General features: G+C 40.8%; 1 protein-coding gene and 1 pseudogene across 1 annotated transcript; one reads left to right on the forward strand and one right to left on the reverse strand.

Moving 5' to 3' along the window:
- The first annotated feature begins 2,036 nt into the window (after positions 1-2,036).
- On the forward strand, positions 2,037-2,966 carry Tas2r41 (taste 2 receptor member 41). Its single transcript, XM_021164038.1, has one exon. It carries the CDS (start codon positions 2,037-2,039, stop codon positions 2,961-2,963), a length of 927 nt encoding a protein of 308 aa, XP_021019697.1. The 3' UTR covers positions 2,964-2,966.
- Positions 2,967-11,198: 8,232 nt separating this feature from the next.
- Positions 11,199-11,481, reverse strand: LOC110297127 (annotated as a pseudogene).
- Positions 11,482-12,419: the final 938 nt, after the last annotated feature.

The raw sequence follows: 12,419 nt of genomic DNA on the forward strand, positions 1-12,419 counted from the left end.
AAAATACTTTAGGTTGGGTAGTTTTTAAAAAGAATGGGTTATTCCTTCTCAGAGTTTAGAAGCTCAGGATTATGGCTCTGGTGTTTGTGGAGCTTCTAGTAAAGGAAGGTGTCATGTGAGGTAAGTGGGTGGATGCAGAAGACATCAAAAGGCCAGGGAGACACTGCCATCACTTGACATTGGTTCAAGGAAACCAATCCTTGCTAGTCCTGCTAGAAAGCGAGTGTACATGAAAAAAAAAAAAACCTCTCTTAATGAACTCTCACCTCTGAAAGTTCTCAACACCTTTTAATATGGCTACACTGGAACCAATGTTCAGCATGAGTTTTGGTGTGGACTGAGCATATTCAAACCAGAACAGCAAATACCCAAAGGAAGTACAATCATACATCAGAGATATCAGCATTTTCATGTCCATTACAATATCAGTGACAGTAGCCAAGACATGGAGGCAACCTAAGAAAGTATTAATATGTAAATGAGTGAAGAAACAAGATATATAACCAGTATAAAATATTATTCAGCCTTAAATAATGACACACTACTATGTGAAACAATACAAATGGGCATTATGTTTGAGAACACATTAAGCTAAGCAAAGAACTCTAGACAAAGAAAGACACACACTAAACAACTTTACTTGTGGGACCTAAAATAACCAAAATAAGTCACAATCACATTGATGTTACTAGGGATCTAGGATAAGGGGATGAATGGAAAGATGTTGGTCATAGAGTACAAAAATTCAGCTAAGAACTCAGTCCTGGAGGCTGAATGTATAGCTGTGTGACAGACAGCAGCTAGCCATACCAGAGTATACACTTGCCTCTTGCTGAAAGAGTAGATCTTATGGTCCTTGTCACACATAAAAGTAATTGAAAAAGTAACTCTCTGAGATGACAGATATGTTAAAATGGTTTTACTTTTCAACCTGCTCCAGTAGGGGTCCCTTTAATGTTTGTGCTAGTTGATGTGGGACTCTCAAGTGTCTTTGTGGTAGACAAATCTAAGGTGGCCTTCATGAATACCAACCCAGACTTTTGTGACTCTGTGATCCCTCACTTTTGAAGTGGATAAGAGCTGTGACTTGAGTCTAATCAAAGGAGTCCAACGTGTTGTTTATCCTGTAACAGTGCTTTGTGTTTCTAGTTAATAACACAGGCAAAGAAGGATACGTTGACATTCCTAGGATTGTGTTGTTTCTATCTTGCTCATGCCTCCCTCTGCTGGTCTAATGAAATAAGTCAGTGGCCATATTTAAATATGACTACATGGCAAATACTAATGATAACCTCTTTGTGTTCCAACAAATATCCAGTAGGAAATCTAGGCACTCAGTCCTGCAGCCACAAGGAAATAGGTTCTTTCACTGGAAGAAGAGCAGTTTAGATGGTTATAAATTACTTAATCCATAGACGCCATAGGAGATTTGTGTAGAGATTTGGGTAGAGAGGTAGACTTAAGTATTAACTTAGGCTATTCATGAGTTGGGGTAGATGTATGGCAGGGAAACTCAGATAAGAAAGACTTCATTAATGTCATGATTTTTCCTAGGTATCTCCTTGTGCCAGATATCTATGCATCTATGTATGTACCTACCTACCTACCTACCTACCTACCTACCTACCTACCTACCTACCTACCTACCCTACCTACTGACACCTAATAGGAAGAGACAAGTGGTCACATAATGCAATGATGGGATAAGAATGATGGAACTCAGTTACCAAGACTAAAATACCTTCCCCACTGATGCTATTGCAAGCATGGCAGCATGTAGGCAAAATCAGAGAAGGCAAATCATGAGCAGCTGCTGCCCCATGGTACCCGAGCCCAGGAAATATTTGCATCATATCTGAGCCCAAAGCATACCTTTTATCTACTGCCTGAGCATCTTTCACATTGAAGTTCTAGCTCACATGCAGAACCCAACCCTTTATCTTCTGTCTCCAGAAGGGAGTGTCAGGGACTGTGGGTAGGGGCAGGGAGGAGGCCAGGAACCAAGGCAACCAGTGGTGACAGGAGGAGGGACTGAAATGCTACCAACACTATCAGTTTTCTTCATGTTGATCTTTGTTCTGCTCTGTTTCCTGGGGATCCTGGCCAACGGCTTCATTGTGCTGATGCTGAGCAGGGAATGGCTACTGCGCGGTAGGCTGCTCCCCTCGGACATGATCCTCTTCAGTTTGGGCACCTCCCGATTCTTTCAGCAGTGTGTTGGGCTGGTGAACAGTTTCTACTACTTCCTCCATCTTGTTGAGTACTCCGGGAGCCTTGCCCGGCAGCTCATTAGTCTTCACTGGGACTTCTTGAACTCATCCACGTTCTGGTTTGGCACCTGGCTCAGCGTCCTGTTCTGTATCAAGATTGCTAACTTCTCCCATCCTGCCTTCCTGTGGCTGAAGTGGAGATTGCCAGCGTTGGTGCCCTGGCTCTTGCTGGGCTCTATCTTGGTGTCCTTCATTGTAACTCTGCTGTTCTTTTGGGGAAACCACACTATATATCAGGCATTCGTAAGGAGAAAGTTTACTGGGAACACAACCTTTAAGGAGTGGAACAGAAGGCTGGAAATAAACTATTTCATGCCTCTGAAAGTTGTCACCATGTCAATTCCTTGCTCTCTTTTTCTGGTCTCAATTTTGCTGTTGATCAATTCTCTCAGAAGGCATTCGCTAAGAATGCAGCATAATGCCCACAGCTTGCAAGACCCCAACGTCCAGGCTCACAGCAGAGCCTTGAAGTCACTCATCTCATTCCTGGTTCTTTATGCGCTGTCCTTTGTGTCCATGATCATTGATGCTACAGTCTTCATCTCCTCAGATAATGTGTGGTATTGGCCCTGGCAAATTATACTTTACTTGGGCATGTCTGTACATCCATTTATCCTCATCACCAATAATCTCAGGTTCCGCGGCACCTTCAGGCAGCTACTCCTGTTGGCCAGGGGATTCTGGGTGGCCTAGAAGGCTTGGTCTCTTTATCTAGACCGTTTGAAGAGACTCAGGTGAGGGTAACTTCACTTGGAAGTGAGCTCATCTACGTGGAAATGTCTTTGTAGGCAGGTATGGGGTCATACTGTGAGGTTCCTCATTGGGAAAGAGGAGAAGGAAATGCAGAGTGTTCTTCCTTACCTTAGGACATTAGGAAAATGGAGATTCTGAATCCTGGACCAGTATTGATCTAAGTGCAAAGTACAATATGTCCTGTTCCTTTCATGTCTATTTTCCTTTTGTTACTGATTCATTCTTTAGGGAACAGTCTTGACCAACTGAATCATCTCATCTTGGCTGGCTACTGGGGAGGTAAAAGAAGTTTGTGTCACTGCTGCATTGGGATGTACATGGGTGGGAAGCAAGTGTCTTTGAGGCAGAGTAGCACTCAGTATGAGAACCTCAAAGAACAGGTGGCTGTGCATGCAGGGGCTGGGGCAAGGAGTCCTGATCACTCTTCACTGTATGGGGATTATTTGTCTCTTGCCAAATTTGGAAACTCTGGCTTTAGTTTTGTGAAGATGACTGGGGAAATTCTTAATTCTACCCTGTATCATTTCTCAATAATATTTTCCTTTTCCTGCCTTTAATTTTCTCCTATCTGCAGCTTCCCTTGCTTGTTATTTGTAAATAAATAAATAAATAAATAAATAAGATCAGTTCTATTTTCCTGTCTTTGGGATCCCTTTTACTCCCCCAGGTATATGCTACAAAGCCACTTCTGCATTGAATAAACATGATCTTTCATTCAGAAAAAGACTTAAGAATCTCACTGTTTTTTTTAAAAGAATCTCACTTATTTTATTCAAATTCCATTTTTAAAAAGAAAAGCACAGTATTAATTTTTCTAAATACTGTTTATAAAAATAACTTGCTCTAAGAATTATACAAATGTTTTGAAAGGTAACTTTGGAAAAAAAGTGTGATTAGACATGGATATTTGTAAGACAGAACAAAAAGCTCTTGGAAGTCCATGCCAGCTCATTGGTCTTGCCTTCAGTAGGGCCTCTCTGAATCCTGTAACCTCTTATGCCCTTTTGTAGCCTTTCTGCAGATCTTTCTCTCTCTCTGGCATTATAGAGAAAGAGAACTTTTTCCAAAAGGTATCAATTTGTAAATTTCAGAGACTATTTTGCAACTGGACTTCTAATAGAGATTGCACTCTCCCTGGAGATTAAAAGCAGTTGCCTTGTTGGCTCGGTTATATGTAGCTAAGTAAACATGGGCTTGTGGACCTTAGTATTGAAGAAAGGGGTTCTACATATTAAATTTAAACATTTTAAATGCATAATACATTGGATTGCTAAGAATTCAAGCTGTATTGATGAGTATATATGGAAAAATCTTCCTTCTACTTATCCTCTTTGAGGGCACTTTTTTTTTTATCAGTTTTATGTTTGTGCTTCTATAGATATTTTATTTTGTATTAATTCCTGCCCCAAGAACCAGTCCATTGACTTACAAACCAGTAACTCTAGACTCCTAACCAAATGTGCTGTTAACTATGCTGTGTCTGTGTTTTTCTATGCAAATGGTTGTACAATATGTGTGTTGCTCAGTTCTTTGCTCTCTCCATTTCACAGTGTATCTCAGAGATATGCTTGAGCTGCTGTTGCTGCTACTGCTCCTCCTCCTCCTCTCCTTCCTCCTCCTCTTCTTTTCTTCTTCCTCTTTCTCCTCTTCCCTTCCTCTTCCTCTGTCACCTCTTCCTTCTCCTTCTTCTTTAGTATAATGGAGCATGATTTAGTCACCTGACTGTGGTTATCCAGGTTATTTCTTATCTTTTGGTATTATGACAATATAGGGACTGAGGATCTAGGTCATCAAGTAAGAGGGCTTGCTCAGCAAGCATGAGGACTTACATTTGAATTCTCAGCAACACCATAAAGAGCTGGGCATGGCTTGGCCTGCTTATAACCATGGTGCTGGGGGGAGGAGGTCAAAAGCTCCTAAAACGCTGCTGGTAAGCTAGCCTAGGCAAAAGGGAGAGCTTCCGGTTTAGTGAGAGGCCCTATCTCAAAGCTGAGGAGCTGAAACAGGAAGGCACATAATGTCTTGTTCTGGCATTTGTATGTAAACACATGAATGTGTGTACCTGCATACTCATGTGCATGTATCATATATATATTCCCCAAGAAATGTGTACATGACACACTTTGTAATCTTGCATATGTTCATATTCTATGACATGTGCTTAGTCAAATGGCATGCAACTATCTGCTTTGTATAAAATTGTCTTCACTAGGTTTGCAACAATGTATTTTTTTCATGAGCAAGCAGCATATTTTTACACTTTTTTGATCAACCTGTTAGGTTAAAAAAAACCCATGTCCATTATATGTTTATACTTTAAATGACTCATTATGATGAAATTGTCATTGTCTTACATGTTTTGAAGCATTTTTGTTTGTTTTGTTTTTAATTTTGTCTTTGACCTTTTTCTTGTTGATTGCTGGCGATCTTCTTGTGGAGAAATCAAATCTTCCTTTGATTCAGTAAGTTCTCACAGTAGGGAGCAGTAAAAGACTCCCTAAGTCCTGGGGTTTCATTTCTTTCTTGACTTTAGTTATAACTTAAAAACTCACTTGGAGGAATGATGATTCATAGGAAATTATATACATACTTGTGTTTTAACTTTTAAAACTGAAAACCTTTGAGCATGCCATTAGTCCCAGCACGTGGCAAGCAGAGACAGGTGGATATCAACTTGAGGCCACTCTGATCTACAGATTGAGTTTCATCACAGCGAGACTACACAGAGAAAACCTGTCTCAAAAAAGCAAAAGAAGCAAAGTCAAACCAAACAAACATGCAGAACTTCAATGTTACTGGAAATGCATAATCCTAAATATAATTAATCCACTGTGTCTCAGTTTCCTGGTATGTTAAATGGGGTGGCTACTTTCTAATAGTTGTAATGTGTGCACAATGTACTCATGACACATAAGTAGTACTCACCATAATTTAAAAATAATTATAATAACTCATAATTAATGCTGTTATTATTTTCTGTATCTGTGTTAGTATGAGGAAGGCAGAGTATGGCAACGGCATTTTCTGATCATGATCAAAGATTTTCTCTAACTCTGATCTTTGTTGCCAGTGTTCCATTTGTCTCCTTGTCAAACAGGGAAACACTGTGTGTGAGAGGTGAGGAAAACTCTTGTGGCAGCTGGGAAGCTGCTGGAGAGGGATTCTGATACTGTAACATGCTTAGAATTCACTAGACAGCTGTTTGTGGGTGGGATTCTAATTGAAAAACCTTACCCAAGTAGTATTTTAATGTCAGCCAATGGAGGCGAAATAAAAGATCTAAGAGAGATTTTATTCTTTTGAAGGGAAAATTGTAAGAAAATCAAGAGCTTCCAAATAGAGCCATATATTTCTTTAAACCCTTTTCTGAAATCAGATTTATCAATGAGAAATCAGATGTTTGGGTGGATTCTGGACCAGGATTGGTCATATCCACTGTCCTTTCATGTCTATGGTATCCAGTGTTTTGGTGTTGTTAATGTCTTTTTGCAGCCTTCATCTCACCAGCAACAAATTCCACACTTCAAGGGTAAAGAGTTCCCTCCCTCCCTCCCTCCCTCCCTTCCTTTTCTTTTTCCCAAGTCTTACTGTGTAGCCCTGGCTTGCTTGGAGTTTATTTGATAGCTAAAGCTGCCCTTGAGTTCAGGTATCTACCTGCCTCTGTCTCTAGGGTGTTGGGATTAAAGTCACCCAGCACTGATAAAGAGTCTATAAAATAGAAAAGCATGCTCATATAGAATGATCTATAGATTAGAATTGTTGATGATTGCTTAAGTTAACACTTTTGGATATGCGTGTAAAGTCAATGCTTATGTCAGAGGTTAATACAGTGGACTCACAGGTGCAGCCTCCTGCTCAGGGAATCAGCAGTCTTGTGGGAGTCAGGAATTACGTGTCTGACGAGTAATCATATTGTTACACATTGGAAAAAGTGCCTGGAAGGGATGGCACATGGTTTATCAGTGCATACAGTGGGAAAACATGGCTTTATATGGTAGACACTTTAGGATGAGATTGTCATCAAGAAGCAGCTCTCTAATGAGATGATAAGTGTGCATGGGATCTACATTTGGAAATACAAGTCCAGGAGTAGACACACCCAGAAGTCTGACAGTAGCTCCAGCTAAGATCTCCTGCTCTCTGCAGTGGAAATCCCAGGAGGGGGCTATTTGGAGTGGAAAGTGCTGAATGGGGAGATTTTGTTCTGGACAGAAGTTTGGATTTATGTTATCTTGGGGAAGTCCTGTTTGTGGGTTAATCAAGCTTGTCAGGAAAGGTTCAATTGCTTTCTTTTTTGTCTCTAAGAAATTCTGTAAATATTACCTAATTCTAGTCCCTATTGCCTGTCTCCTCACTGCTCTTGAGGAGACTGAGTCCTTCCTTGCTCATTACTATGACCACTGATGCTGAACTTTGCCTTGGGGCTGTCATACATTGACTTTTATTTATGTATGTATGTATGTATGTATGTATGTATGTATGTATGTATGTATTTATTTATGATTAAAATGGTTTGAACTCTTTTTCAGGCTAGGACCTGGTAAGATTTCTAACTCCTGTGTGGATCAGTATCAGAAATGCAAGTTCCCAATACCACTCTCACCTGGATGGGGCTTACCTCGTCAGGAGCTACCTTTCTGAAGCATGGTATGAGGTCAGATGTGGTTGGTATCACAGATGACAGGGAGACCACCAAGGGGATTCTGTTTATTTTTGCTGAGCTTTCAGAGTGCTGCCCAGATGCCATGATGTCTTCTCATATTAACAAAACAGAACAAAACAAAACAGGATACTGCAAAGTAGAAGGCACTTTGTGGATACTTGTATATTTGGTTCAGTTATCAATGTCAAAATTCATTTTTACTTCTAATATTTTTTGATGTTCTGAGTAACTTCCAGTCCGTATGCTCTAGCTCACCAATATTTTGTTCTTTGAACTCTTCCCTAAAGCACTATGAAGTTATGAAATCCACCTCAATTAATGGAAGTTGAATTATAAACATTATTTCCCTCATTCCTTCCCTCAAAGCATGACAGAGAGTCCTTGAAGTCATAGAAGAAAACATACCATTTTTTCTGTCCTTATCAGTAGTACAGGCATGGAGGAATACAGCTTTTAGTTACTGTGGTAATGGGCTTCTCCAGGATCCCAAACTCTGCAATGTGGTCATTGCCTATAATGCAAATTCCTTGGCCTTATCTTAAGATCTACTGTATATACCCCTTCCTCTGCAGTCCCAGCTCCTCCCCATAACTCCTGAGAATGAGATCTTTGTCAAATTGGTTTACTCACCTTTCAATAGCTCCTTCCTGGTCTCTGATTTCTCACCTGGGTCATGCCATAGGAACAGCCCATCTTCCTCTGCTTAGTCATCTACTGAAAATTGTCCATTTCCAGGATTCACCCTGTTTTTCTTCTTTTTAAAGTTCATTTTAAACCACAAGGATCTCTTAACTCTCTAATGAAACTACATTAAGTTGTAAAGTTTTCTATCTCTAGCTTGGCCATTAACTGATTATAACACAGTATTTTTTTTTTTTTTTTGTACTGCAGGATGATGTTGGAACTTGGTTTTATTTATTTATTTGAACATTAATTTCTTATCTCTCATCACACTCTTCAGGCTGTGGGAGGACCTGTTTCTTGTTGCACCTGACACTGGGTGCTTGATGTGGTATTTGTTTCTAAGTCTCATATGGTATTCTAGATCCTGTGATTCATGCAACACACAGGAGGAGGAAGATTCTCACAAGAGTGGTGATGACAGGAGTAAGGGTTAGACACAAAAAAGATATTTGTTGAATGTAGAATTTGATTGAATGGTTGACTGATTGTGGGTGAAGAACTTGATATTTAGGGCAGTGATGAAAATGACTAGGGCAATTATCCTGATGTTCACTGAGTCAGCAAATATGTGCATTAAGTTTCTGGATGGCATAAACTGCTTTTGAATCTTATTAGGAAAAGGACAGCATTATAAAAAAGATTCCGAGGCACATGTCATTATTATTCAGACTCTAAATGAGTATCCCCCACCCACTCTGTCACTTCTTTGTGCAGTTGCACTTTTTTTTTTTTTTTTTTTTTTGGCCTCAGTATAGGCTGTTTTATCCCAGGATTAGGCCTTTCCTTTTTATTCTTGAGTTTTTATACTTAAGTTCTTACTCCACTGTTCAGCTCAATTGTCTGGCAGCACCACTATTTTATTGCTCTGTGTGACGACCTGGTCATGTGTACATCTCTCTCCCCATCCCTGTGTGTGTGTGTGTGTGTGTGTGTATGTGTGTGTGTGTGAAATGCACTTTGGGTCAAAGGAAGAAGGACATGAGAAGAGGAAGCAGAGGGTACAGGAAGAGGGTGAGCAGGGTCAGGAGGGTCAGCAGGTAGGTGGCTTTAAACAGGACAAAGAGGTCAGCTTGTCCCTGAAGAGCTGCATTAGAGTGAGATCACTGACCCAGCTTAAATCATTACCCTCATGGAGTAGGTGGGTCAGTCTACTTAGGGAGTTAGAGAAACCTAGTCAGAGTTCATGGTCTGAGTCTGAGCAAAGGACCTTGAAAAGGACTCTGAACACGAGAACACGTTTTTCACCAGATTTTAAGCTACTTGAAGTCAGGGAATCTCTGAATTTTTAAATGCAAACATTCCTAACGTGTGCTTCCCAGTACAATATTTGTTGAGTACCTGAATAAACTCATCTAAGTTGTCTCTGAGGTTTGTTTTCTTTCGTGTGTGTGTGTGTGTGTGTTGTATGTCTGAGAACCCCAATATGTGGGGGCTGGGGGGTGAGTCATGGCAAAGGAAGAGGAAGAGGTTCTTTCTTGCTCCTCCATAATTCAGTGTAGGTCAATGACAATAGAAAATTGCTCGTTTGGGTCCCAGTGATTAATCAGGCTTAATCTTCTGCTAATAAGATCAGGGTCAAATATAGGACATTATATCAATTACAATTATATCTGTGTTTTGAAATTTTGCTATCTCCTTGGTGAAATGTTGGCATTTATTTGACTGTCAAAATGATTAATAAAAAACAAATGTGCGTATTACGTTCAATGACAACATTTGGAAGCTGATAGTGCCCACAGATGAAGTCAGCAAGGGAGTGCCTCTCAAATCTTTTGGCTTTGTTATGGGTAAACTCTCTGTTACAGCAAAGGAATGTTTGCCTTCCAAACATCTCATTGTTTCTCTCTCTCTCTCTCTCTCTCTCTCTCTCTCTCTCTCTCTCTCTCTCTCTCTCTCTCTCCTCTATGAGTGATCGTTTCTTTTGTTTATAGTTAAGTCCCTAGCTCACATTTCCAGGATTCCTACCTAGGGCCTCCTATATGCTAGATGACTGACTGCTCTGCCACTGAACTAGGGCTCTAGCTGTAGGGCATTTCAATATGCATCTCCTACTGTTTTCTAATTTGATTGGAGGAGTTCAAATGGCTATTGCAAGAATAAGGAGAGACAACAGAGACACAGAGAGGACTCTGCCTGCTGGACAACCCACCCTGGTTCTTATAACTTGAGGTTCGAAAAGAAAAAACTCCAGAAGTCAGGAGTTGCCTGAGTACTCTACAGAACAGTGCTATCAATGCTGGCTGCACGTTACAATCACCAGGAAACTCAAAAAGCCTGGATCATTCTAAAAAGTAGTTCAATAAGAATCTCAGGTGGGGGAGGCCCACACATGAGTATATTAGTGAATTTCATAGACTGTGAAATTCAGTGTAGAAATCACCTTTTTTTTTTTTTTAAAAAATAAAAAACTTCCTTTAATCAAGGTTTGTAACATGGAAGAGATCTGTCAGATAAAATGCAAAGTTTTCAATACATTGAAACATAAATCCATATAAGTCATCATAAAAACAATACCCAATAGTAAAAACCACAACAAATCCACACCATCCCTATAACAGCCATGATCTAGATTTCACATGCTTCTGCCAAATGGCAAATATGGCCTGCTGGCACAGGAGGGCTTTGAGGTCACACTCATCTGACAGGGCTGTGGCATTGGTGGTTCAACTCCAGAAGCAAAGCAGGTACCAGCACATTCAAACAGTGTACCCTTTACGGATCAAAGCGAGAAATAAGAAAGCAACATGATCACAAGATCAGGAAGATGGTAGGGGGTGAGGACAGCTGTGGAAAGCTTGAGGCCGGAAGGAGGTTCGCCTGGTTCATTACTATGGCTTCTTGGGCAGTGGCTGCCGGAACAGTAAGATGTGAGGTTCTGGTTCATGGATCATATAGTGGACCCATTCCCTGACTCTGCTGAATGCCGAGATTTCGTCATTCAGATTCAGACATCAAATGGGTTTTAGGGACCAGCTTGGCTATGTGCTTGGGCAACATGACATGCTGGCACTCGTCCTTGACATATATGTCCGAATAGTAGATTTGTTTGTGAGACATGATTGCTCTGCCGGAGGGCGCTCAGCCCTGCCGCTGTCCTCCAGACAACTCCCAGCAGCACCAGGAATCACCCTTCAGCCTTGCTCTCTCCGTGTGTATCTTCCTGTCTTATCTCTGTCTCTCTCCGTGTCTCTTTCTGTGTCTCTCTGTATCTCTCTCTGTCTCTCTGTGTCTCTCTGTCTCTCTCTCTCTGTCTCTCTGTTTCTGTCTCTCTGTCTTTGTCTGTCTCGGTCTCTATCTCTGGGCAGTGGGTGGGGAGACGCTTCCTCTGCAGCCTTGGCTGGCCAGGAACTCACTTTGTACACTGGGCTGCGGTCAAAATTATACTGATCTTTCTAGCTCTACATTTTCAAAGTGCTGGGACTGCCTGCAAAGACCACCATACTTGCAAGTTTTGATTTATTTTAAGATACATTTTTTTTGATAAGGGAATATATTTTGAGATCAATTTAGAGGAGGAAAAAAATCGTGATTCTTCATTCATGCTGTGTGAGTTTAAATGATGTATGGTGAATCATGAGAAACTAATCTGGTATCTTAGCTTTTGCATAGCTGTAGTTGCTATGGGATTGTTTCACATGTACGGTTCTGGAATATTCTAGATCAGGTGAGAACTAGTGAGAATCAAATGAGATAAGGTATGAAAGAGTTGTTCATGAACTTCAGAATATTATGTAATGGAAACGATTAGCTTTAGGGTTAGAAGGGATGTAAGGGGAGGTACTGATACTAAGGTCTAGTTCCCTAATTAATTCTTGATTTGTCAATAAAGAAGCTCAGGAATCAATTGTTGGGTGAAAGGTACAGGTGGGACTTCTGGGTCCCAAGAGGCAAAGGAGCCACAGGGAAGGAGAAAGAGGGCTTTTCTGCCATACTTTAGAGGAAAAAGGACACAGCAAACATGTAAGGCCTCAGGGAGGCCAGGTCCTGTGGCTTCAGCTATGGGCAGGTGTCCAAGGATGTGAAGGAGAGATGGAGACAATAAATTGGTA

Source organism: Mus caroli, chromosome 6 (genome assembly GCF_900094665.2).
Source record: "Mus caroli chromosome 6, CAROLI_EIJ_v1.1, whole genome shotgun sequence".
Taxonomy (NCBI): Eukaryota; Metazoa; Chordata; class Mammalia; order Rodentia; family Muridae; genus Mus; species Mus caroli.

Coding starts and splice junctions, on each gene's coding strand:
- Tas2r41 (XM_021164038.1), top strand. CDS start 2,037: ATGCTACCAACACTATCAGTTTTCTTCATGTTGATCTTTGTTCTGCTC.